This window comes from Balaenoptera ricei, chromosome 4, assembly GCF_028023285.1.
Source record: "Balaenoptera ricei isolate mBalRic1 chromosome 4, mBalRic1.hap2, whole genome shotgun sequence".
Classification (NCBI taxonomy): domain Eukaryota; kingdom Metazoa; phylum Chordata; class Mammalia; order Artiodactyla; family Balaenopteridae; genus Balaenoptera; species Balaenoptera ricei.
Window position 1 is genome coordinate 8,454,421 of NC_082642.1, and position 24,931 is coordinate 8,479,351.

The 24,931-nt window shown below is 39.2% G+C and overlaps 3 protein-coding genes and 1 long non-coding RNA gene across 6 annotated transcripts in view; 3 read left to right on the plus strand and 1 right to left on the minus strand.

Moving 5' to 3' along the window:
- ANKUB1 (ankyrin repeat and ubiquitin domain containing 1) overlaps positions 1-5,350 on the plus strand; it is a 36,844-nt gene extending 31,494 nt beyond the window's left edge. Inside the window, exons 5-6 of the mRNA XM_059921868.1 lie at positions 176-1,108; positions 5,221-5,350. Of these exons, the coding sequence (XP_059777851.1) occupies positions 176-1,108; positions 5,221-5,350 (1,063 nt within the window). The remainder of the gene's footprint in view (positions 1-175; positions 1,109-5,220) is intronic.
- On the minus strand, positions 817-11,558 carry LOC132365181 (uncharacterized). Its single transcript, XR_009503050.1, has 3 exons — positions 11,352-11,558; positions 11,046-11,206; positions 817-858 (listed from the first exon to the last, which is right to left on the minus strand). It is a non-coding gene; the product is annotated as an uncharacterized LOC132365181 (long non-coding RNA).
- Positions 11,559-11,644: 86 nt separating this feature from the next.
- Positions 11,645-24,931, plus strand: part of WWTR1 (WW domain containing transcription regulator 1) — a 205,938-nt gene continuing 192,651 nt past the window's right edge. Inside the window, exons 1-5 of one of the 3 annotated variants that reach the window (XM_059920124.1) lie at positions 11,645-11,793; positions 11,890-11,967; positions 12,636-12,718; positions 16,184-16,357; positions 20,251-20,453. In XM_059920124.1, coding sequence (XP_059776107.1) covers positions 11,727-11,793; positions 11,890-11,967; positions 12,636-12,718; positions 16,184-16,357; positions 20,251-20,448 — 600 coding nt within the window. In that variant the 5' untranslated portion in view covers positions 11,645-11,726 and the 3' untranslated portion in view covers positions 20,449-20,453. Of the gene's footprint in view, positions 11,794-11,889; positions 11,968-12,635; positions 12,719-16,183; positions 16,358-20,250; positions 20,454-24,931 lie in introns of those variants that run through there. The other 2 variants (XM_059920120.1, XM_059920121.1) reach the window with 2 other exon arrangements.
- On the plus strand, positions 20,595-22,734 carry LOC132364502 (heterogeneous nuclear ribonucleoprotein K-like). Its single transcript, XM_059920125.1, has one exon. It carries the CDS (start codon positions 20,834-20,836, stop codon positions 22,226-22,228), a length of 1,395 nt encoding a protein of 464 aa, XP_059776108.1. The 5' UTR covers positions 20,595-20,833; the 3' UTR covers positions 22,229-22,734.

Consider the following 24,931-nt stretch of genomic DNA (forward strand, 5'->3'; position numbering starts at 1 on the left):
TAACCTGTGTATTACTATAGGCCGTTTCTGAAAATATTTTTAAAAGTTAGGAAGGTAAATGTTAGGAAGAAATAAATATTTTAACTAGAATGTTTTGTGGGTATTTAGTGTAACTACCTTCGCCTGTTTGCTGACTTAATAAACAGCCCCCCTCTCGCTTGTTTCATTCATTCAGGTATCAGAAAAGGGTTGCCCTGTACATCGCCGCCTTTTATGGGCACACTGAGCTCACTGAATGGGCCCTGAAGCAGGGTGTGTGGCCCCACGAGATGGTCGGTGTGCACCCCTACCGAGCTTGGTGCCATGAAGCCCTTCACGCAGATGTCTCTAAATGCCCCATTCATGCAGCCGCAGAAGCGGGCCAACTGTTGATTCTGAAGGCTTTTGTCAACTGCAGCGTGCTGTGCCTGGAATGCAAAAACGCAGCGGGACAAACTCCCCTTACCATTGCGTCCAAACACAAGCATAAAGACTGCGTATTATATTTACTGAGTAAAATGTGGTCCACTGTTTCTTTTCTGAAAATCTCAGTCCCCATGAGGATTTATATTAAAATAAAACAATGGGTACTCAGAGCTCAGAGTCACAACTTTAATAAAAGCCAGCTTTGCGGAGCAAGGGTCTTTGGAGCAAAAGTTGGAGACATTGTGATGGTGGATGGTTTCACCAAACCCAAAATGACCTCCAAGAGCTGGCATAAGGCTGAGAACAAGGACTCACAAGGCACTGTGGGCAAACTACCACCTCTCAGGGAGCAAACTGTAAGCAGGAAACGTGTCAATCCTTTGGCAATTTCACAGCAGGACACAAGAGAACAAACATTCAAATTTCCTCCGCTGGTAGATGCAAATACGTCCTCTGAATTACAAAAACAACAAAATCGGAAAAAAGTTACTGCCACAGCTAGGAAAAAAGAAAAGCTCATAAAAAATACATATCTCCCCCAAGTCCCCCTCCCTCCAGTTTCAAGAGTGAGCTATTCACACCCATCTTTTTACTATGCAACACCCAGTGCCAACTTTTTACTCAGATCCTCCTTTGCGTCTTTCTCAGAGCACAGTGGGAGGACTCCAAGGGAGAATGCCATCTACTACTTAGCTGTGGCCAGGTAAGGTTTTCTCTTCAAACAAACAAGGACAAACCTTTAATAGGGCAGGTCTAGGGGAGGAATGGCCCATGAAGCCATTACACTACCATGCCATGTAGTATAACACAGGTTGTTCCTGTGCATCAGTACCCAGCTTCAAGGACCTAGCCTTGTTCTAGGACAAAATGAACTGATTTTACTGGCCAATCCATGTAGTATTCTACTCGTCAAATTTTCAGGAAGAAAGGAGTTGTATCAATTAACAAAGTCCCTTGCTTTTTTTTTTTTTTTTTAAAGTAAAAGAAATTGTTAATTATAATTAAAGGGATAAGGGGGAAACTTGAAATCTGGGAGACATCAAAAGTGTCATGGAAGCCTGGATGGTAATGAAAGTGGAAGGAAAGAAAAGAACAATTTAATGACAAACTGAATCATAAAGACTTCAGTTGACTTATAGACAAGAAATACAGGCTGGGGGAGAGCTATACTGGATAGGGTGATAGAATTGATATTAATATTTAAGGTAAGTTTAAAAAGTAATCCATTATCACATTTAAAGACATAAACAAGTGTGTTGGAAGTGGATTTTTTGGGCACATTCATTTCATAAAATAAAATTTTATATATTGGTCATCAGATTTCACTGAAAACGCAACTCTGATTAGATCTCAAGATAAATACTTATGAGGTATTATTGGGTGCCAGTATTACAGTGAAAATATAGATTTATGAATGGTTTTTCCCCTTACTCGATATAATGAGAAGGAAAGAAAAAATAAGGCTAGATTGTTTTAGTTGCTTTTCTGTATTGGTCTTTATTTCAGATCTACTTTATTTCAGTTAGGTTGTTGCCACCTAGTGGTGAGAATAATTTGAGCTATAAAATGCAAACTTCAGCATACAGCATGATGAGGTTGAGAAAAGATGAAGAAACTGCTTAACAGCTTCAATCTTTGTAATTTGTGAGGTATCTCTGACTAGAATGTATAAAAAGATAATCTAAAATTATAGAAAAAGACCAGAAAATTATTAATTGAAAAAATTATATACTCCATCTTAAAATCAGCCTGTAAACATAAGGAAATACTGATCAGTTTTATCAAAAGATGCACATTAAAAATGATTTTATTTTTAAACATCCAAAAAAATGCTTATTATGGCCCAGTGCAGTGCTAGGCAGAATGGAAATGTGCATAAGTATCTGTGGTTAAGGTGGGAACGTACGTGGTTTTGGGTGAAAGGCTGCCAGTGTTTATTGTGTGTAGTGCTTTCTTGGGGAGGAACTGAGTTGTGATATATAGAGTTAAATGCATAAAAAGCACTAATCTCACATGTATGGCTTTTTGAATTTTATTTTTTAAATTTATTTATTTTTTATTTATTTGGTTGCGTCAGGTCTTAGTTGCGCAGGCTGACTCTGTAGTTGTAGCTCGCCAGCTCCGTAGTTGGGCACGTGGGCTCCTTAGTTGTGACACGTGAACTCTTAGTTGCAGCATGCACGTGAGATCTAGTTCCCGGATCTGGGATCGAACCTGGGTCACCTGCATTGGGAGCGTGGAATCTTAACCACTGCACCACCAGGGAAGTCCCTGAATTTTATATTTTTATACATCCATGTAACAACCACTCAGATCAATGGCAAAATATTTCTAGCACCCCCAGAAAGTTCCTTCATGCTCCTTGCCAGTCAATGACCCCTCCCAGGTATAACCATTATTCTGATCTCTATCAATGAGATTAGTTTTGCCCCTTCCTGACTTTTCATATAAAGGGCAGGGACCTTGTGTGTTTTGTTCACTCTTTGTTTCTTCAGCACATAGAACAGTGCCTGGTATTGTTAAAAAAAGAGACAATAGGCCCAAAATGGAGTCCCTGTGCTAAGCGCCACATCAGCAAACCAAGACTTAATACCTAACCTAATTGCAATGTCAACCTCTCTCCTAGTCTTAAAACAGTCAATCTGGAATTTCCTGGTCAGCAGTAGTAAGGTAATCTATCTGATAAAACCCTGCCATCCCCCAAAGAAAGATAAGGTAATGGCTCTTTCCTTGTCCCTGACCCCTTCTACCTATAAAAGTCTCCCATATTATTCAGCTCTTCGGAGCTCCTTTCTGTTTCCCACATGGGATGCTGGCTGACTCATGAATCGTTGAATAAAGCAAATTATATCTTCAAATTTACTCAGTTGAATTTTGTTTTTTAACAACATATAGTAAGTGCTCAATAAACAGTTTTTGATTAAACACAGAAAAGCCAGAGTTCAAATGCCAGGGAGAGAATCAAGACAAGCACTAAGCTTAGGGAGGAGCTAGATATGCAACCAGAAAGGGAGAGAGAGGACTTTAAATCAATTCGGGTGGGATATGGAGAAAGGCTAAAGGTGTCTGAGTTATTTCCTTATGGCATAGGACTTGAATATATGGACAGCGTTGATGAGTTAACCCCATTTAGAGGGCCCAAGGAGACACAGTCATTGAGGTAAAGCAAGGAGTTAATCCAGAAGATTAAAGATGAATCAGCCAGACTTGGATCTGGTTCAAATGTCTGAAACACTAAGGTACTTTTACGCAAGGTTGCTCCTAATAGATTGAGTGAAAGCCCTTTAAATCTATGAGACTTTCCACACGAAAGGGGTGGCGGTCAGAAAAAGGAGCCAGGTAAAGGTGGCTACATGGTCTGAGACACTGTTTTGTGAAAGGGTAAGAAAGAAATTTAGTTTTCAGGAAAGTAAGTGGATTTGCAAAAGGCATTTTAGGGGATAGGGAGGAACTGGCTGGAGATGAGACTGGCAAGGTAAATTACACCTACATTGAGAGGCATTTTGTGGGTCCAAGTGGACAGTTTGCTTCTTATATTTTTCCATGGGGGAGGAAGTAGGTAGGAAGATCACAGAAGTTCTTTTTTATCAAACAAATCACATAATCAGTTTTTGTTTATTTTTGAAGACAAATCTGGTGGAGATGTGTAGAAGAGTCACTGGAAATAAGTAATACTAAGGGTGTGGAAGGACTACAATAGGGTTAGGAGACTTTGCAATAAGAGAAACAAGAGGCAATAAAGACCAGGACTGGAACAGTAGTAGTTAGGGAAGAGGGGAAAGGCCAAACATGACAGATATTTCTGAGGAATAATCTACAAAATGTCATCACTCATTGGGCTTAGTGGTGGACAGAGGAGGAATGAGCTTTGTTTCTGGCTTGGAGATGGTGAGAACAGCAACATCACTGTGTTAGAACAAGGATACTGAAAGGGACAAGTTTAGGAAGAAGATAAAAGACATGGAAATTGGAAGTGTCTGTGGGATGTCCAATTATCAAATGATTTTATTTGATAATTGGAGATATTCATCTTTTCAGAAAGGTTGTGGTTTGGGAGTCATGACTATGGGAGTTGAAGCGATTAGTAAATAAAGTCTCCCGGTGAGGGTGCAGAGAGAGAGGAGGACAAAGGATAAAATCTCAGAGGACCCCAACATTCAAGGAAATGTAAAACCCCTCTGTAGTAAATCACATTCACATCCTACAAAGTAGGAGCAATCATATTCAAATTTATGTCTTTGTTAGTATACAGCTAGAGAATAACTATCACAAAACGTTGTTTCATTGCATTTCAGTTAAAGGCTATCAAAATATCTAATATCTTATCAATGAAAAAATGTATTTGTGGTGGGAAAGAAGGAGAGGGAGAATAGGTCAGTATGTATAGGGATGCCTGGGGGAATAGTTAGAAAAAGGTTTGGGAGTTCCCTGATGGCCTAGTGGTTAGGATTCTGGGCTTTCACTACCATGGTCAGGGTTCAATCCCTGGTCAGGGAACTAAGATCCCACAAGCTGTGCAGTGCAGCCAAAAAAAAAAAAAAAAGAAAAAGTTTCAACCCAGAGAATTCTATGACATTGAGTGGCTTTCTATTTCTAGCTGTGGGTGCTAAGCTTCCGGTATTGCCTTGGGAAAATATCATTCCCACTGTTTCACAAGGAACTGGTTTTAGAAAGATTCCTCTTTCCTATTTTACCTCCTCATATGACAAGATAATTAGCCACAGCTACAAAATCAACCTAAAGATTTCCATCATTTTAGCTATAAATGGGGACAAGAATGGACCTCCTTATAAATTATGTCCTGTTTTCTTACAGTGCCTTTAAAGAGAAACGATGGCTTCAGCAGTTAGGAATAGCAAGAGTCCTAGCGAAAAAGAGCATTTCTAACCTGACTACCCAAGGAGGCCTGACAGCGTGTGAAAATCCTCCGGAAATTTTGCTTTGAAAAGTCATGACAACCCCAGTTTGGGTGAAGACCTGGTCAAATAGAACTTCTAGTTCTAATACTAACATTTCTAATAACAGTTCTAATGCTGGAATTTCTAATAACAGTTCTGATGCTACACGACTATCAACAGGTTATTTAATGTTTAACACCATGTTTTCTTGGACTCCATCATGCAGAGTGAAAATTTAGGGCATTTGTTTTTGCATAAAGTGTCTGAGGAAGAATTCATAAGAAATTAAGAATGGTAGTTGCCAACAGGGTAGGGCAACTGGGAAGGTGGGAAACAAGGACATGAGCAAGAATGTTTACTTTCTCTTTTTTTGCTTTCCTGGGACTTTTTTAAAATACTTTTTGTTTTTTAAACCACATGAATGTAGTACATAGTAAAAAATTAATTTAAAAAAATTCTATATAGGGCAAGTCCCTAGGAGAGTTATAAATACCATCTAAGTCTAATACTGGCCTCAGACATCTTTTGAATTTCTGCTAAAACACTGCTTACTACTAATTTTTAAAAATTGAGGTAGAGTTTTCATACAGTAAATTGCAAAGATCTTAAATCAACGGCTTTAACAAATGTATACATTTGTGTAACTAACAGCAATCAAGATGTGAACACTTCTATTACCCCAGAAAGTTCCTTCAGGCTCCTATCTATCTTAATCCATATAGACACCTGCTATTCTAATTTCTTTTTATTTTTTTAATAAATTTATTTATTTTATTTATTTTTGGCTGCATTGGGTCTTCGTTGCTGCGCGCGGGCTTTCTCTAGTTGCGGAGAGCGGGGGCTACTCTTCGTTGTGGTGCACGGGCTTCTCATCGCGGTGCCTTCTCTTGTTGTGGAGCACAGATTTTAGGCGCGCGGGCTTCAGTAGTTGTGGCACATGAGCTCAGTAGTTGTGGCTCACCATTTCTAGAGCGCAGGCTCAGTACTTGCGGTGCACGGGCTTAGTTGCTCTGCAGCATGTGGGATCTTCCAGGACCAGGGCTTGAACCTGTGTCCCCTGTATTGGCAGGCAGATTCGTAACAACTGCGCCACCAGGAATTCCTGCTATTCTGATTTCTACCTCCATGCATAACATTTCCCAATTAAAGGAATCATATAGTTGTTTACTTTTATGTCTGGGTTATTTTGCTCAACTTAATCTTTTGAGACTCATTTACATTGTTGTATGTATTAATAGTACATTGTTTTCTCTTTTCTCTATGTAGTAATATCCCTTTTTTCATTCCTGATACTTGTATCTTTTGCCCTCTCTATTTTATTTTTGCCATGAATAGTCAGTCTTGTAATGATTTTGCTAATTTTACTAGTTTTCTACAATGAATCTTTTGTTTATTCTTTATATTGTATATTTGCTTTCTAATTTGTTAATTTCTTGACAGTTTCTACTTCTCTGATTAAATACTTTATCTGTCATCTAATGTTTTGGACATATTATTCAAGTTATTTTAGAGTCCAGGTCTAATAACTCCAATATCTGTACGTCCTCCATACAAGTCTTCCGTAGATCTTTTTTCACTATTGAGTAGTATTCCATTGTGTAGGCACACCATAATTCATTCAAATGTATGTACCTTTGGGTTGCCTCCAGTTTTGTGATATTGTGAACAAAGCTGCTTTAAACATTACTGTAAAAGTCTTTTTCTGGACATATGCTTTCCTTTCTTTTGGGCAAAAACCTAGGTGTGGAACTGTTAGGTAATAGACTAAATGTACATTTAACATTATAAGAAACTACCTAACAGTTCTCCAAAGTGGTATTACAGTTTTACACTTCCACTAACAATATACAAGTATTCTGGTTGCTTCAAAGACCCACCAAAATTTGGTGTTATTAGTACTTTTGATTTTTAGTTATTCTAGTGGGTTTGAAATGACATTTCATGGTTTTAATTTGCATTTCCTTAAGAACTAATAATATTGAATGCTTTTTGTGTGCTTATTGGCCATTTGTACATTTTCTTTTGTGAAGTGTCAACTCAAGTTTTTTGTCCGTTTAAAAAATTGTGGTGCTTTCCTGGTGGTGCAGTGGTTAAGAATCCGCCTGCCAATGCAGGGGACGCGGGTTTGAGCCCTGGTCCAGGAAGATCCCACATGCTGCGAAGCAACTAAGCCCGTGTGCCACAACTACTGAGCCCACGTGCCACAACTACTGAAGCCCACGCACCTAGAGCCCATGCTCTGCAACAAGAGAAGCCACCGCAATGAGAAGCCTGCACGCCAAAACGAAGAGTGGCCCCCACTCACCCCAACTACAGAAAGCCATGCGCAGCAAGGAAGACCCAATGCAGCCAAAAATAAATAAATAAATTTTAAAAATTGTGTTGTTTATCTTTTAATTATTGGTTTATCAGAGATTTCAATATACTCATGATACAAGTTGGTTTATTTTTGGCTGCACTTGGGCTCAGTAGTTGGGCTCTAGAGTGCAGGCTTCAGTAGTTGTGGCGCACGGGCTTAGTTGCTCCGCGGCATGTGGGACCTTCCTGGACCATGGCTCGAACCCGTGTCCCCTGCGTTGGCAGGTGGATTCTTAACCACTGCACCACCGGGGAAGTCCTGTAAGTTCTTTGTCAGATACATGTATTGCAAATATATTTTCCCAATCTGTGGCTCTCTTTTCCATTTTATTAATGGTGTCTTTTGATAATGAAAGTTTTTAACTCTAATGAAGTACAGTTTATCATTTTTTTCTTTTATGGTTCATGCTTTCTGCTTCCTCTCTAAGAAATCTCTGCATACCCCAAATTCATGAAGATATTCTTGTTTTCTTCTAGAAGTTTCACAGTTTTAGCTCTTATGTTAGGTCTATAATCCATCCTTAATTATTTTTGTGTGTGTGATGTGAGGTGAGAGTCAGAATTCTTTTCCATAAGTTTATCAAATTGTTCTAGTACAAGTTGTTGAAAGTTCCTTCCCCTCATTGAATACCTTGGTACCTTTGTCAAAAATCAATTTACAATATATGTACGGATCTATTTCCAGACTCTCTATTCCATTCCATTGGCCTATTTATTTTTCCTTACACTAAAACCACACTGTCTTAATTACTATAGCTTTTTTGTGGGCCTTGAAATCAGGTAGTATGAATAACTTTGTCCTTTTTCCTACTTTGTTTTGGCTATTCTCAGTCCTTTGAACTTCCAAGTAGATTTTTAAAATAAACCTGCCGTTCTCTATAAAAAAGCCTGTTGGGATTTTGATTGGTCACAACTGACATGTTAATAATAGTGAATATTACAGCCCATGATACATTTCTCTATCCATAGTATATGTCCCCATTTAAGTCTTCCATGATTTCTCTCATCAATGATTTTTAGTTTTTAGTGTAGAGGTCTTACAAATCACTTATTGTTTTCTTAAGTATGGCATATTTTGGATGCTATTTGCTAGGAAGATTTTTAAGATAGATTCTGTTACAATAGTCAGAAGCACCTAAAATCTAAATCTCATTAAAAAAAATAACTTTAGGTTTCTAGTTTGATATTATGGGGTTGGGGCACATAGAAGGTTAATACAAAAGAAAACACAAAGATGATACCAAAGAGATGTTGTAAGGCAGCATGTATATAGGTATTAGCTCATTGTAGAGACAGCAAGAGGGGACACAGACTGGAAGAGGGCACAGCAAAGGTCCTGGGGTACTGGTACCATTCTATTTCTTGATCTGGGTTAATAGATGTGTTCAACTGGAGAAAATTCAACAAGAAGTATTTTTTTTAAAATTTGTATCCTTTTCTGTATGCATTTTATCATCCAGTTGAAAAAGTTAACTAAAATAATGAAAAAAAATTCAGGAGCTAATTCATGCATTTGACGGCAGCCTCAGACTCATGAGAGGGCAATTCATGTGAGTGATGGGTGTCACCATGCTTCCTGCTGAATTGAACTGAGATTCCTTGCAAGAGACGATACTATTTTATGTATCATTGAAAACATCACCAAGGAGATGCCTGGTGCAAAGATTCTGGGGCAGGAGTGTCTATGAAGAAGAAAGAAATATGGTGAAATATGAAGGCAAAAAAAGGAGGTGGAGGATGATAAGGAGAAAATGTGAGAGGACAATTGATATGAAGCCTGGTTCCTTGCCAGAATCAACTGAAAAACTACAGAGTATTTATCCTTTCTTCACTTTAGCCCTAGTAAGACAGCATGAAGTGACATTAAGATCTTATTTTCCTATAATATTATACAGTTGTAAAGCATTATTATTAGCATAGACAGGATACCATGGGACATTTATTCTAAACCTGAATCTTATTTAAATTAAAGTTAAGTGTCACCTTCTCTTTGCTCCAGGTCATTTTGTTCCTTCCTCGGGTATTACCACTCATCACACTGTATTCAAACTACTTGACTGTCTCCTTTACTTTACTATCATCTCCTAGAAGGCAAGGACAGTGTTTTATTCATCTCTAAGTTGCCAAGGCATAGCATATGCTTGAGCTTTGAGTCATTGCTCTATAGATATTTGTTATATTAAATGAATGGATTTTAGGATGATCATGCTCATGGAATTCTCAATGACCTGTGCACACAAAATCTGCTCCTATAAAATATAAATGTTTCAGTTAACAAATCATTTGTTAATGCTAATTTATTGTTTAATTTGATCATCAAAATCAATTTCTTAATATGAATTTATTAATTCATCTGATCATCATAGCAGCCCTGCATGGCACAGAAGGACAGTCATCATTAAAATACCCATTTTACAAATGAAGAGGTTACATTTATAACATATAAGAATAACTTGTCGGAGGCCCTACAGGTAGTGAGTGTCAGAGCCAGATCTGGAATCTAGACTTTTGACTTTTCGCTCAGGTAATTACCTCTAAACAACTACATAACATTTGCGTGTACATTATCCTAGGAAGTTTTAACTCCCAGGCTGGTTCCTCCAGCTATAACTTGGCTTTTTGACCACCTTCCTTGACCACCCCATTCTGTTAATCCTTATTTCCTACCTTCACCCCTGCCCCGCCCCTGCCTTCACTCCCACTTCAGTCCCTGAGATCACAGGGAAGAAATACTATTTTATATTGGCATAATATTACACCTATTTGTAAATTCATTTCGGCATTCCTTATTCCCTATATATAATGGACATTTTCTCAATAATGTATGTATAAAACCTTCTTCAGAAAATGCCATTTTTGCTGATCTGCAACATAGTCTAAGTAAGAATTGGGCTCTCTCTGCAAATGCTGCTTCAAGACCTAACTGACAAGTTTAAAGACCTGCCTTTCTGTGCCCCAGTATGGGAAACAATTTCAGTTTCAGTCAGATTGTAAGGGATGAGGTAGACACAGAGAGCAGAGCTGAAAAACTTTTCCAGTTTTCGCTTCTGGTCAGGAGACTCGGAGTATAGAAAGCTTGGCGTACAGATAGCTTTCTATCTATATCCCTAGATATAACCACCATAGATGTGAAGTCTCTCTCTGTCTCTCTCTCTCTTTTCCCCCATGCTTTCCCCCACCAAGACAGTGAGATTTGAAGACTATCAATTAGCCATTCTGTAGTCTCTTATATTTGAACCAGAACAGGTGAGAAGAGCGAGTTGGTAAAGGAACCAAATTCTCACACTGCCCCCAACACAAAAATAAAGACAAGCGTGGTCGTCGTCTTCCTCCTCCTCATTGTTTTTATCCTAATTTATATCACTCACAGAACTTGTTACCAACCTTCAGCTTTCAGCCTGCTGTGCAGAATGATGGGTTTTGGAGCAGGTGATCAAGGGCTCTGAACTCCTTCCAGCTCTGTCACTGGCTTATGACATAGTCTTTGGAGCTTGCATTCTTCATCCGTACAAACGATGGCCCGCACCGTACAAACGATGTCATGGCTATTGAGCGTATTAAACGAGATAAATCAAGTAAGATAACATATACAACAGCTCCGTAAAAACTAATAGCTCTATAAAAGTTACTTTCAACTGCTTGACCTATCTCTGTTTCCTTGTCTCTAATGGGAACCATAATGGTACTTACCTCATAAGGTTCTCGTGAACTCTAAATGTTAAATGTAAGAACAGTTCCTGACATAGTGCTTAATAAATGTTAGCTATTGATATTATTAATGTAAGCTCCACGGGAGGGGGGGCGTGTCGAATTTTAAACTTCTTTTCATCTTCCTCAGAGCATAGCATTCTACACCCGGCAGGCTACAACTGACTGGCGAACTGAAGAATCTTCTCATCCCGGTCGGTCTGCGCCGCGGAAGGCATTTGAGTGTAGGACGGCGGTAAGCCGGCACCGAAAGCTCGGGACGCTGAGACGCCGGAGCCTTTTTACGCTTGGACTCAGGGCCCGGAAGTGGCGAGGACGGGGTCAGCGCTGCGGGGTGAAATCGGCCAGCCAGAGAAGATGCTGCTGGACCTGTCGGAGGAGCACAAGGAGCACCTGGCCTTCCTGCCGCAAGTGGACAGCGCGGGTGAGGGGGCCCGGCGGCGGAGGGTGGTGCTCTGCGGTCTGGGGAGGGGGTCGGTGGGAGCGCCCGGTGCTCAGGGTCTCCTGGCTTCCGTTGCAGTGGTCGCTGAGTTTGGGCGAATTGCGGTGGAGTTCCTGAGGCGTGGCTCTAACCCCAAGATCTACGAAGGCGCTGCGAGTAAGAAGGGGGGGAGGCACAGCGCTGAAAACTGCGCGGAGAAGTGCGTTCTCTGTCCCCGTGGAGGGGAAGGGGTTATTGGGACTCTAAAGGTCTTATTCCCATTGTGGCAGAATAAAAGAAGAAGGGCTCTTCAGTCAGGGCGCAAATCCTGCCCGTCCGCTAAGTATTGTGAGTTTTTAAAAGCTTGTATTAAGTCGATTTCCTGACGTGTTAATGGACAGAATACCATCTGCCAGAAAGAATACTGTGATGCTTACCCGCATCCAAGTGTGTGGAATAGCTGGGTGAACCATAAATATACAAGTGTTTGGTTATTATTCGTTGTTCAGACATCTACTTTTGATGAAGTAGTTTTACCCCGATGGACGAGGGACGGTTTCTATTATTGTCCCTTCTGCCAGGCTTGAAGTAGCGGCGCACTCAAGAGAAGGACTGTGCGCCTGGTATTGTCTCCACGGGTCTGTTTTTGTAAAGGTTACATGGTGGGAAATACTGAAAGCATTTGGCTGGGAGTGGAGAATGAACAGGAGGCTATTACCAAGTAATTATTTTTTATAATTGCATTGTTTGAAAACATGGAATAATAGATAACATTTACTCTTTAGAGTTTGAATAAAAGAATAAATACCACATAATTTATTTGCTCATTTTTCCTCTTTTTTCAGGAAAACTCAGCGTGAGTAGTGACACTGTCCAACATGGTGTGGAAGGATTAATACACCTCCTCACTGAAAGTTCAAAGCTCATGGTAAGGACTTTTGTGGACTGTTTTGTATTAGCAGGACCTTAAGGAGGTTCAGTATACTCTACATCAGTCCTAGCAGGATCTGCTCATTTCAGTAATGTTGTTACTGGTTTATAATGGATTTAGTGAAGCCATGCCTAAGCAATCTGACTATAATGTGATCTGCTGGCATGAATACCTCTTGTTAGTATAAATTAGAATTGCCTCTAATTCTGCATGTTATTAAACCATATACTATAGTATGTATCCCAAGAGGAGGGAGAATGAAATGATTTAATTTTTTGCATATTAGCAGTATATGGCTTGTTGGAGAATTGAGAAAATTTTTTCCATTTTTTTTTTTTAAGTGTTAGTTGCCCCTTCCTTAATACTAGCTGAGGGATCTTGTACCAGTATTTGTTTCTTCATGCTCCTAATAGAAAAAATATTTGAAAAATTACAGGTGGCTGCATGGGGCTTAATTTACATATTATCCATTCTACTGTGTCTCAGGTTTACCTTTTTGTAAGAATCACGTGTGACCCTTGTTAACCAGATTCCCGGTTCCTACCTCAAACCTACTGAATCAGGCTTTCCAGAGGAGGGGCTTGAGAATTAATCTTTTCCCAAAGTGCTTCAAGTGATTCTTTTTTTTTTTAATTTTTTTAAAATTAATTTATTTATTTAATTTATTTATTTATCTATGGCTGTGTTGGGTCTTTGTTTCCGTGCGAGGGCTTTCTCTAGTTGTGGCAAGCGGGGGCCACTCTTCATCGCAGTGTGCAGGCCTCTCACTATCGCGGCCTCTCTTGTTGTGGAGCACAGGCTCCAGACGCGCAGGCTCAGTAATTGTGGCTCACGGGCCCAGCTGCTCCGCAGCATGTGGGATCTTCCCAGACCAGGGCTTGAACCCGTGTCCCCTGCATTGGCAGGCAGATTCTCAACCACTGCGTCACCAGGGAAGCCCCAAGTGATTCTTAAGATCAGGCAAATTTGGGAAACTACACTAGAGGCTCAACATTTTGATAGTGAATCCTAATGCTGGAAGTGATAAAAGATGCAGTGTGGCTTACTTGAGTTGTTTTCACCCTAACAGATTATTTGAGTGGTTATGAACAACTACGTAAAAAATTTATTTTATAGATCCCTTTTGTCAGGCTTCCTAAAATATTACACTTAGAGGTGGTCCACAGCAAATGCCCTGACCCATAAATCCATGTTCCATTAATTGATATGGGGAACTCATTTTTGCTGCCCTAAGCGATCCTTTCTGGCCCTATCCAGAGCTTTCCTGGCTGCTCTCCTCCTGAGAATAGATCTCTAGCCTCTTGCTCTTCTGTGTAGTCAAACTGAGTCTTCTGACAGACCACCTGGCGTGATTGGTCAGCTAACCTAACCTGCCCGGCCCCAAGGACTATAATCTCCTCCACAAAGGCAATGAGCCTGTTTGTTTTGTTCAGCTCTGTCTTCCTAGCACAAGACCTATCCCACAGTAGGATCTCAGAAAATATTTGTTGAAGGGATAAAATACACAAGCCTATGCTATTATAAACAGAAACAAGTCTAATGACATTAACCTGAAAAAAGAAAGGGTGGCATGCAGAAATTGGAAAAGAGCAAGGAAAGTAGAGTGTTAAAGTGGCTGAGGTGAATACAATGAAAGGAAGAGGAGCAAAGAGAAAGACTGTGCTTTCTCTACCTTTTCTCTACCTTTTTATCCCCTCCTCACTTCAATCATCCAATAAGGGAGTAAAAGCAAGGCTGCTGTTGGCAGCTTCCTTTTATCCTTTTGAGGGTCACTGCCAGTGTTGGGATTGGTCCCCAGTAATGCTGAACCGTTGGACAGCAAAACTGTGCCTCCATGCCCTTCTCTCCCAGCTCCCTTTCCTGGCCAAATATATGATTTCTTTGTGTCCAGTCAGCATCTGAGTATCCCACTAGGACTTACCCAAACCAGGAGCCCTCATTCTCTCACTAAGGCTTTTTTTTTTAAAGTCTTTTGACACCATTCACCCATTTCTCCCATCCCACCTCCTACCCCCTGCCTCTGGCAACCACCAATCTGTTCTCTGTATCTATGACCTTGGTGGGTTTTTTGTTTTTGTCTTTTAAGATTTGACATGTAAGAGAGATCATACAGTATTTCTTTCTCTGTCTGACTTAATTCACTTAGCATAATGCCCTTGAGTTCCATCCATGTTGTTGCAAATGGCAAGATTTTATTCTTTCATTTTTTCTTATGGTGGATAATATTCCATTGTGTATATATTCTACAATTTCTTTATCCATTCATCCATTGATGGACAATGAGTTTGTTTCCTCATCTTAGCTATTGTAAATGGTGATGCAGTGAACATGGCGGCACATATATCTGTTCAAGTTAGTGCTTTTGTTTTCTTTGGCTAAATACCCAGAAGTAGAATTGGTGGATCATATGGCAGTTCGATCTTTAATTTTTTGAGGAACCTCCATACTGTTCTCCATGGTGGCTGCACCAATTTACATTCCCACCAGCAGTGCAAGAGGGTTCCCTTTTCTCCGCATCCTCGCCAACACTTGTTATCTCTTGTCTTTCTGATAAGAGCCATTCCAACAGGTGTGAGGTGATATCTCATTGTGATTTTGATTTGTATTTCCCTGATGATTAATGATGTTGAGCATCTTTTCATGTACCTGTTGGCCATCTGTATGTGTTCTTTGGAAAATGTGTATTCAGATCTTCTGCCCATTTTTAATCGAATTGTTTGGTTTTTTTGGCTATTGAGTTATATGAGTTCTTTATATTTTTTGGATATGAACCCTTTATCAGATATATGATTTGCAAATATTTTCTCTCATTCAGTAGGTTGTGTTTTTATTTTGCTGATGCTTTCCTTTGCCCTGCAGAAGCTTTTATTTTTTTTATTTTTATTTTTTATTATAAACTTATTTATTTATTTATTTTTGGCTGCGTTGGGTCTTTGCTGCTGCGCACGGGCTTTCTCTAGTTGTGGTGAGCGGGGCTTACTCTTCGTTGTGGTGCGTGGGCTTCTCATTGCTGTGGCTTCTCTTGTTGCGGAGCATGGGCTCTAGGCACGCAGGCTTCAGTAGTTGTGGCTCGTGGGCTCTAGAGCACAGGCTCAGTAGTTGTGACGCAGGGGCTTAGTTGCTCTGCAGCATGTGGGATCTTCCAGGACCAGGGATCAAACCTGTGTCCCCTGCATTGGCAGGCAGATTCTTATACACTGCGCCACCAGGGAAGCCCCCAGAAGCTTTTTAATTTGAAATAGTCCCACTAGTTTATTTTTGGTTTTGTTGCTTATTTTTATGTATCAGAAACTCGGAATTTGGAATAATGGGCAAGGGTTGCCTTTTACTAAGGAGTGTTATTTCTTTTACTAGACAGAAAAGAATTAAGGGATTTCATATTCTTTTGCAAATATCCAGTATTTCAGCATTTCCTAGACAAAAATAAATTTTGATGTTCTGTTAAACTCGATTCACTTACAGATTTCTGAACTGGATTTCCAAGACTCTGTTTTTGTTCTTGGATTCTCTGAGGAATTGAACAAATTGTTGCTTCAGCTTTATCTGGACAACAGAAAAGAGATCAGAACTATCCTGAGTGAATTGGCACCAGACCTTCCCAGTTACCACAGCCTTGAATGGCGACTAGATGTACAGGTATGACTATTTTTTTTAAACCTGACATAGAATATAAGATTTATTTTAGGTTTATGTCCTGAGGCTTGTTGTATTCTTTACCATCTTAACCAAACTGTGGTTTGAAACTGTAGTTTTTTAATGTTCATTTTTAGACCATTTCCCAAATAGTTCATTTTCTTATATTTTTAATGTGTTCCCATTGGTTTAATTTGTGAAGTTTATAAGAAATAGGTTATTTGGAAAAGCAGATGGCTATCCATATTTTTAAAGTGGTGCTTAGCTTTTTAAAAACTTTCTGTCTAAATAAAACACATATGAGAAAAAGTACACAGGTCAGTATACAGCCCAATGAATTATGTGGTGAAAACACCCATGAAACCAGCACTTGGCCATGACCAGCACCTCAGAAGCATCCTCCTTGCCTCCTACCAGTTACTTCCCAGTTACTTCCTTCTTTTCAAAGGTAACCAGCATCCAGACTTGTAATGCACAGATTACTTTTTCCTGCTCTTTAACCTTCCATACATGGAATGATTCAGTAAATATTCTTCTGCGTCTGCCTTCTTTTTGTGAGATTGAGTTGTTTTTAAAGCCACATAAATAAGCAAAAGGGATATTTCAGACTATCACATGAAGCCCTTTCTCAAGCAGTGACAGGTAAGTTAGTTAATAGATGCTTGCTGAATGTCATCCACTCACTAATCAGCTCTAATCAGACCTGTTCTGAATGCTTTGTGACACAAAAGAAGTGTAAGACACTTTCTCATCTGGAAAAGATGTTATCTGGTTAGGGATATTAGTGTTCTCAAAATAACTGGTAATTAAAGATAGTTGTGAAATAAGGTTCTGGAGAGGAAAAAAGAATAGAATTGTATAAATGAATGTACAGCTGAGTATTTCAAAAAAGCTTTATAGCTCAGGTAGTTCAGTGTACACTGGCATGATCCAGAAAAGCTTCAAGAAAAGGAGGTGAAATTTCAGAAAAACGAATGGTTAGAGAAAACCAGGGTAATATTCTTGACAGAGCAGACAGCATAAGTTGTAAAGGCCCACATGGATATGGGAATGAACAAATGAATATGTGGGATAACTCCCTAGTTCCCAAACTTGATTGGACGCTGGAATAACCCAGGGAACTTTAAAAATTCTGATGTCTGTGTTCTACCCTAGAGGTTCTAAATGATTTAGTGGTGCGGAGTTTGGCCTGGGCATCAGGATTTTTAAAAGCTCCCCTGTCACCCAGGTAATTCTAATGTGAATAAAGTTTGTAAACTGCTGTAATAGTGGATTCTTCCTGATTTGAATGGCCCAGATAAGTTATAGAAATTCAGTTAGAGTTTAGCAGTTACATCCCAGTGTGTTGAGTGCTTGAATATATATTAACACAGGAGAAAGTATAAACAGATTATAGGCTTCTTGACGGTAGGTGCTGTGTCTTGTTCACTACTGTGTCTCCAACACAATGCCTGACACATAATAGGCATTCAGTACTGAATGTAAATAAGGAGAGGTGGTCAGCAGCTTCTTAACCGTGTTATTTATTAAATATTTCTTGTACACCTATCATGTGCCAAGTGGTGTGGCTACAGCAAAGAACTTGACACAGTTTATGCTCTTGGAGACCTTAGAAGCAGCAACTCCTGTGGGGCTCACGTGGAGGAAGAGATCACTGTGTAATGCCTTTATGTTTAAGTCCTCTCATAATAACCAGGTGGAGGAGATTTGGGGATGGTCATGTTCATGAACTTCAGCACTAGTTTATCTTGTATCCCTCTCTTATGTGGAGATAGCTTCTGACTTTTGGGTTCCAGTAGCCCTTAGAGGTTCTTTTTTTGGCTTTATTGATTTGCTTTGAGTTTTTCCGTTATTAAGACATTTTAGAAGTTAGAAACTTAGGCAATTGAAATTTCTAAAATTAGACTCAAGAGAGTTCATTTGCCCGGTAAAATGAGTTTGAATTGCTGTGTTACTGCAAGGACTAATACAGTTTAATGTTGAGGGTATATTGAATGAATATTGCCATGTGGTGAGGTGTATTTAAGGGCTAAAAAAGCTACTCAGAGAACTAATGGATTTACTGAACTCAAGGAAGGAAGGAAGAGAAGAAGTCCTGTCAGATGAAGACCAGATAAATGGCTAGGAAACTAGTAACAGGATATAGAACCTTTCATTTTTGAGTAGCTGGCTCATCTCATGGAGACTGGTAGCGAATGGATAGTTACCAGCTAGTTATTGTGCAGTTGCTGATGGGAAATAAATGAATCATCATAGGTTAGTTTCTAATAGAAGCATTTCCCATACTTCATAAATTGCCAGCACTTGTTAAATAGCATCAGTAAATTGAATGCATCTGAGACCAGTGCAGGAGAATGTTACCTTTAGGACTGATCCTTTTAAAGTTGCTGCTGTTATTTTTACAGGGAGAAGGGCAGAATTTCATCCCCATTAAAAAAATAAGTCCATATCAAGAACTTTGTGGAAAGAAAAACTTTGTAGGCTACAGTTCTTTATCCTGTAGTACTGTCATTCAGTACCTCTGAATCACCCTCCCCAAATTACAACACCCTCCCAGCCCCCTAAGAGTAACCATTATCCTGAATTTTCTGTTAATCTTTTCTTTATAGTTTTTCTAACATATATTTTTTCACTAAACTGTATAGTTTTTAGATTTTCATGTATTCTTCTGCAACTTGCTTTTTTGATTGAACGTTTTCTTTTTAGATTTATTCATGACAATTCATGTTGCTATAGTTCACTTCTTTTTGCTGTCATTTAGTAAGCATTTCACTGTATGAATATTCTCAATTTATCCATTCTGTTAAAGAATATTTGAGATTTGTCTAGTTTTGGACTCTTGGAAGCAAATACTATTACGAATATGTGTATATGTGTAAGAGTTTAAGGTAAATACCTAGGAGTGGAATTGCTGGTAATGTATACGTTTTCCAAAGTGATTGTCATTACTCTCACCAGCAGTGGATGAGAGTTTTCATTACCATCACTTTACAGTGCTCCGTATGGACAGGTTTCTAATTCTTGCAAGTCTGATAAACAGTATCTTACGATTTTATTGGCCATTTTACTGATTTCTAATAAAGTTGAACGTATTTCCTATGTTTATCTATTTGTCTTACTTCTGCAGAGTGCTTAGATAGGTCTCTGTAAAATTTTTTCTTGGTTTTGTGGGGTTTGTATTAAATCAGAGCAGTTCTTCATACATTCTTGATACTAACTTTTTTTTTTTTTGGTTGTATGTGTTACAAAATATCTTTTCTCAGTTTGTGGCTTGTTTTTCCACCATTTTTAGGTATCCTTTGAAGAAATTTTAATGATTGTTCAATGTATCAGTTTTTTTCTTTATGGTATTTTTTTTTTATATCATGTTTAAGAAACCCTTCCATGCTGACTATACATCCTGATTGACTGTACATTCTGGTTTCTTTTTTTTCCCAAAGGTTTTTTTTTTTTTTTTTATAAATTTATTTTATTTATTTATCTTTGGCTGTGTTGGGTCTTTGTTGCTGCACGTGGGCTTTCTCTAGTTGTGGCGAGCGGGGGCTACTCTTCATTGCGGTGCATGGGCTTCTCATTGTGGTGGCTTCTCTTGCTGCAGAGCACGGGCTCTAGGCGTGCTGGCTTCAGTAGTTGTGGCGCACGGGCTTAATTGCTCCACGGCATGTGGGATCTTCCTGGACCAGGGCTCGAACCCGTGTTCCCTGCATTGGCAGACAGATTCTTAACCACTGCGTCACCAGGGAAGTCCCTCTTTCCAAAGGTTTTAAAGTTTACTTTTCTTTTTGAAGTCTGTGATTCATCTGAAATTAGATTTTTATGTATGGTATAATGTAATTATTATATGTTTAGCATGATTATTAAATAGTCCTTATGCTCTTATTCCATTTAAAATCAAGCTTGCAAGCAGAAGCCTCAGGCAACAGATGAAACCATCAGTGACTATAAAGCTACACCTTAATCAGAATGGAGATCACAACACCCAGGTTCTGCAGACAGACCCAGCCACCCTGCTCCATTTGGTTCAGCAATTGGAGCAAGCCTTGGAAGAGATGAAAACAAACCACTGTAGGAGAGTTGTGCGCAATATCAAGTAGTCCCAGCTTGTTTTCTTCCCTTAGAATCACTTGTGAATTGATGATACGCAGCAGTTACTTTTCAAAATAAATTTTTTAATTGATAGTGATAAATACATAGAGATTTCATAACATTTCTTTTCCTGTGTGAAGATACTGAGGTCGTGATCAAAGGCTAAGTAAATTTCCTTTCCTGGTGCTAAATGTGGTCAGCTTCTTGACAGTTAAGATGTATTTTGGCTCTGTCTAGCTGTGACCGGCTGAGGCGGTGCGGCGGCATAGGGACGGTAGCCTTGCCCGGCTACTGCAGCACTAGGGTGTCAGTTGGTCCCGCCCAGAACACTTCAGTTCTGCCCTGCAAGAATATATTTAATAGCTGATTGGTGTGTCCCTTTAATACAAGAAAATGGAAACTGAACAGCCAGAGGAAACCTTTCCCAACACCAAAACCAATGGCGAATTTGGTAAACGCCCTGCTGAAGATATGGAAGAGGAACAAGCTTTTAAAAGATCTAGAAACACTGATGAGATGACTGAATTACGCATTCTGCTTCAGAGCAAGAATGCTGGAGCAGTGATTGGAAAAGGAGGCAAGAATATTAAGGCTCTCCGTACAGACTACAATGCCAGTGTTTCAGTCCCAGACAGCAGTGGCCCCGAGCGCATATTGAGTATCAGTGCTGATATTGAAACAATTGGAGAAATTCTGAAGAAAATCATCCCTACCTTGGAAGAGGGCCTGCAGTTGCCATCACCCACTGCCACCAGCCAGCTCCCACTCGAATCTGATGCTGTGGAATGCTTAAATTACCAACACTATAAAGGAAGCGACTTTGACTGCGAGTTGAGACTGTTGATTCATCAGAGTCTGGCAGGAGGAATTACTGGGGTCAAAGGTGCTAAAATCACAGAACTTCGAGAGAACACTCAGACAACAATCAAGCTTTTCCAGGAATGTTGTCCTCAATCCACTGACAGAGTTGTTCTTACTGGAGGAAAACCTGATAGGGTTGTAGAGTGCATAAAGATCATCCTTGATCTTATATCAGAGTCTCCCATCAAAGGACATGCTCAGCCTTATGATCCCAATTTTTACGATGAAACCTATGATTATGGTGGTTTTACAATGATGTTTGATGACCGCCGTGGACGTCCTGTGGGATTTCCCATGCGGGGAAGAGGTGGTTTTGACAGAATGCCTCCTGGTCGGGGTGGGCATCCCATGCCTCCATCCAGAAGAGATTATGATGATATGAGCCCTCGTCGAGGACCTCCTCCACCTCCTCCTGGACAAGGTGGCCGGGGTGGTAGCAGAGCTCGGAATTTTCCTCTTCCTCCACCACCACCACCTAGAGGGGGAGATCTAATGGCCTATGACAGAAGAGGAAGACCTGGAGACCGTTATGATGGCATGGTTGGTTTCAGTGCTGATGAAACCTGGGACTCTGCAGTAGATACATGGAGCCCATCAGAGTGGCAGATGGCTTATGAACCACAGGGTGGCTCTGGATATGATTATTCCTATGCAGGGAGTCGTGGCTCATATGGTGATCTTGGTGGACCTATTATTACTACACAAGTAACTATTCCCAAAGATCTGGCTGGATCTATTATTGGCAAAGGTGGTCAGCGGATTAAACAAATCCGTCATGAGTCAGGAGCGTCGATCAAAATCGATGAGCCTTTAGAAGGCTCTGAAGACCGGATCATTACCATTACAGGAACACAGGACCAGATACAGAATGCACAGTACTTGCTGCAGAACAGTGTGAAGCAGTATGCAGATGTTGAAGGATTCTAATGCAAGATATTTTTTCTTTTTTATAGTGTGAAGCAGTATTCTGGAAAGTTTTTCTAAGACTAGTGAAGAACTGAAGGAGTCCTGCATCTTTTTTTTTTTTATCTGCTTCTGTTTAAAAAGCCAACATTCCTCTGCTTCATAGGTGTTCTGCATTTGAGGTGTAGTGAAATCTTTGCTGTTCACCAGATGTAATGTTTTAGTTCCTTACAAACAGGGGTGGGGGGTGGGGGAGGGTGTGCAAAAACTAACATTGAAATTTTGAAACAGCGGCAGAGTGAGTGAATTTTAATTTTTGTTCATTGTTGGTGGTTTAAAAAAAAAATCCCCCCATGTAATTATTGTGAACACTTTACTTTGTGATCACTGTAACATTTGGGGGGGTGGGACAGGGAGGAAAAGTAACAATAGTCCATATGTCCCTGGCATCTATTCAGAGCAGTGTGCAGAATGTAATGCTCTTTTGTAAGAAACATTTTATGATTTTTAAAATAAATTTAGTGAACCTATTTTTGGTGGTCATTTTTTTTTTAAGACGGTCATTTTTCAAATGGCTGAATTCCCCCCAACCTGCCCCCAAACTAAACACTAACTTTAATTTTCAGTCCTCTGTTGGATATAAATAAATGCATCTCTTCTTGGACTTAGGCGAAATATCTTGACACATTCAGTTCTGGTGATTTCTTAAGTGATTTGAAAGTCCATTGCTTGGGAGGAAATTCCACCACACATTCATGCTTATAATAAGCTGGGGATTTCTGTTTGTTTTTGCAAATGCTTGCCCCTACTTTGCAACGATTTTCTGTTTGTAATTGTGAAGAACCAAGGTGGGGAGCAATACAACAGATGGAGTAGTTGGTATAAGTATATACCAGAAGCCTAATGGCAGCAAGTTTTATTAATCAGAATAATACTTGGTTATGGAAGTGACTGATGCTAAATAAATTCTGATTATTTTTTATTAGATAATTTCTCACCTATAGACTAAACTGTCAGCTTGGTAGTGTCTATTAGTTAAACTTTGTAAAATATATATATATATATATATATTCTTGTTTTTCCATTGTATGCAAATTGAAAGAAAAAGATGTACCATTTCTTTCTTGTATGTTGGATTATGTAGGAAATGTTTGTGAACAATTCAAAAAAGATGAAAAAAGTTAAAACAAAAAAAAAATGTATTTTGTACTTTAAATGTGTAAATAGGATTGAATCAACTGGAAGTGAATCTATACTGTTCAAATCCTCTGTATATATAAATGACTGTACTTTTTTTGATACTTCTTCTGACTACTTAACTTTATTATTTTCCTCCTTATTGACCTAAATTTGACAATAAAGTTCACAGTGTAATGCTATTACTATTCAGAATATTCCTAGACAGTTTGTTTTTGACCTTTAAAAGCACTCCATGATGTTAACAGCCACAGAATAGTTGGAAGTGAATATAAATTTTTTTAATGCTATATTTAGGCAGTTCTTGCATTTTTCTTTGCCTGTGAATATAGTAGGTATTTACCATGTTGCTTAAGTTTAAGTTGCCATGGCTAAAAAGCTTAAATAGTACTCAAATTTATGTGAATATATTGCATTTTATTAAGGACTACTTTTTTCCCCTATTATCCAAAGCATCTAAGAGAAATACTGTCATTTACATTTATAAACAATGGATGCAGACATAGTGTAATCAATTCTTAATTATCTGGATATAAATTATAGTCACTTTTTATAATTCTGTTCGAATAAAGTATAAAGAGGGCAAAGAGAGGCCGTGTTTACTACATTCCAAGCAAATATCCCTTCTTCCTTACAAACTTGATTTTTGTTTTGGTTTGCTTTTTAGTGGGTAACTATAAGCTGTTAGCCTGAAAAATTCAGATGCTGATGTGTCAGGTCAGCCTCATAGAGTACAGGGACACAGGGAAACTTGAGACAAGGAGGCTTAAGGAGTAACAGACTTAAGGAGAAAGTCATATGGAAGGGTAGAAATGGGTTCAGTCTTAAATATCTAGCCAAGACCTTATTCTGGGAATCTCATCCCATGCAGTAACTCAGGAAGGTCTTTAGAAATGTCAGACTCTAAACTGTACTCTAAGCTCTATCAATACTTTGCCTTCTAAGAGTTAGAGATTTTCAGGTCAGAGTGACATCATGTTTCTTCTTTCTCTTAAAGGAGAGCCCAGCAGGAAACAGAGGCCAGTGGAAGAAAAGCACAATTGATATTGCCACCCATCATCCCCCTGCAGGCATCTGGGTCACCCTTTTCCCATACATATATGTTCTGCAGTTGCAAAATAACTATAATATCAGATATTAGCAAACTATAATCAGATAATTTTTAATTATAGTGATAACTTGATTAATGAAGCTTTCAGATTAACAACCTCACAAACAAAAGGAAACTTTATATATTACATGAAATAGTAGCATATGTCATCAGGTTTAAAAGCAACATGCCTGCCAAGCTTATATGATGAAAATAGCTCTGTGAGGCTTCTTATTTGTCTGCATTTGGTGGGAGATAAGCAGGGCTGACTCCAGCCAAGATTGAAATAATATCCCTGTGTCTCCTTAGGGTAACCTTTCTTCTTCCTCTGTATCCACTGTTCTTACCCCAAGCAAAACAACAAAGCACATGTTAGTCTTTTTTTATTTGTATCAAACGCCCCTGGTCTCCTTTGGCTGTACTTTGTTATTCTTTCTGAT

Excerpts from the sequence above, each read along its gene's own strand:
- LOC132364502 (XM_059920125.1), top strand. The coding sequence starts at position 20,834 with ATGGAAACTGAACAGCCAGAGGAAACCTTTCCCAACACCAAAACCAAT.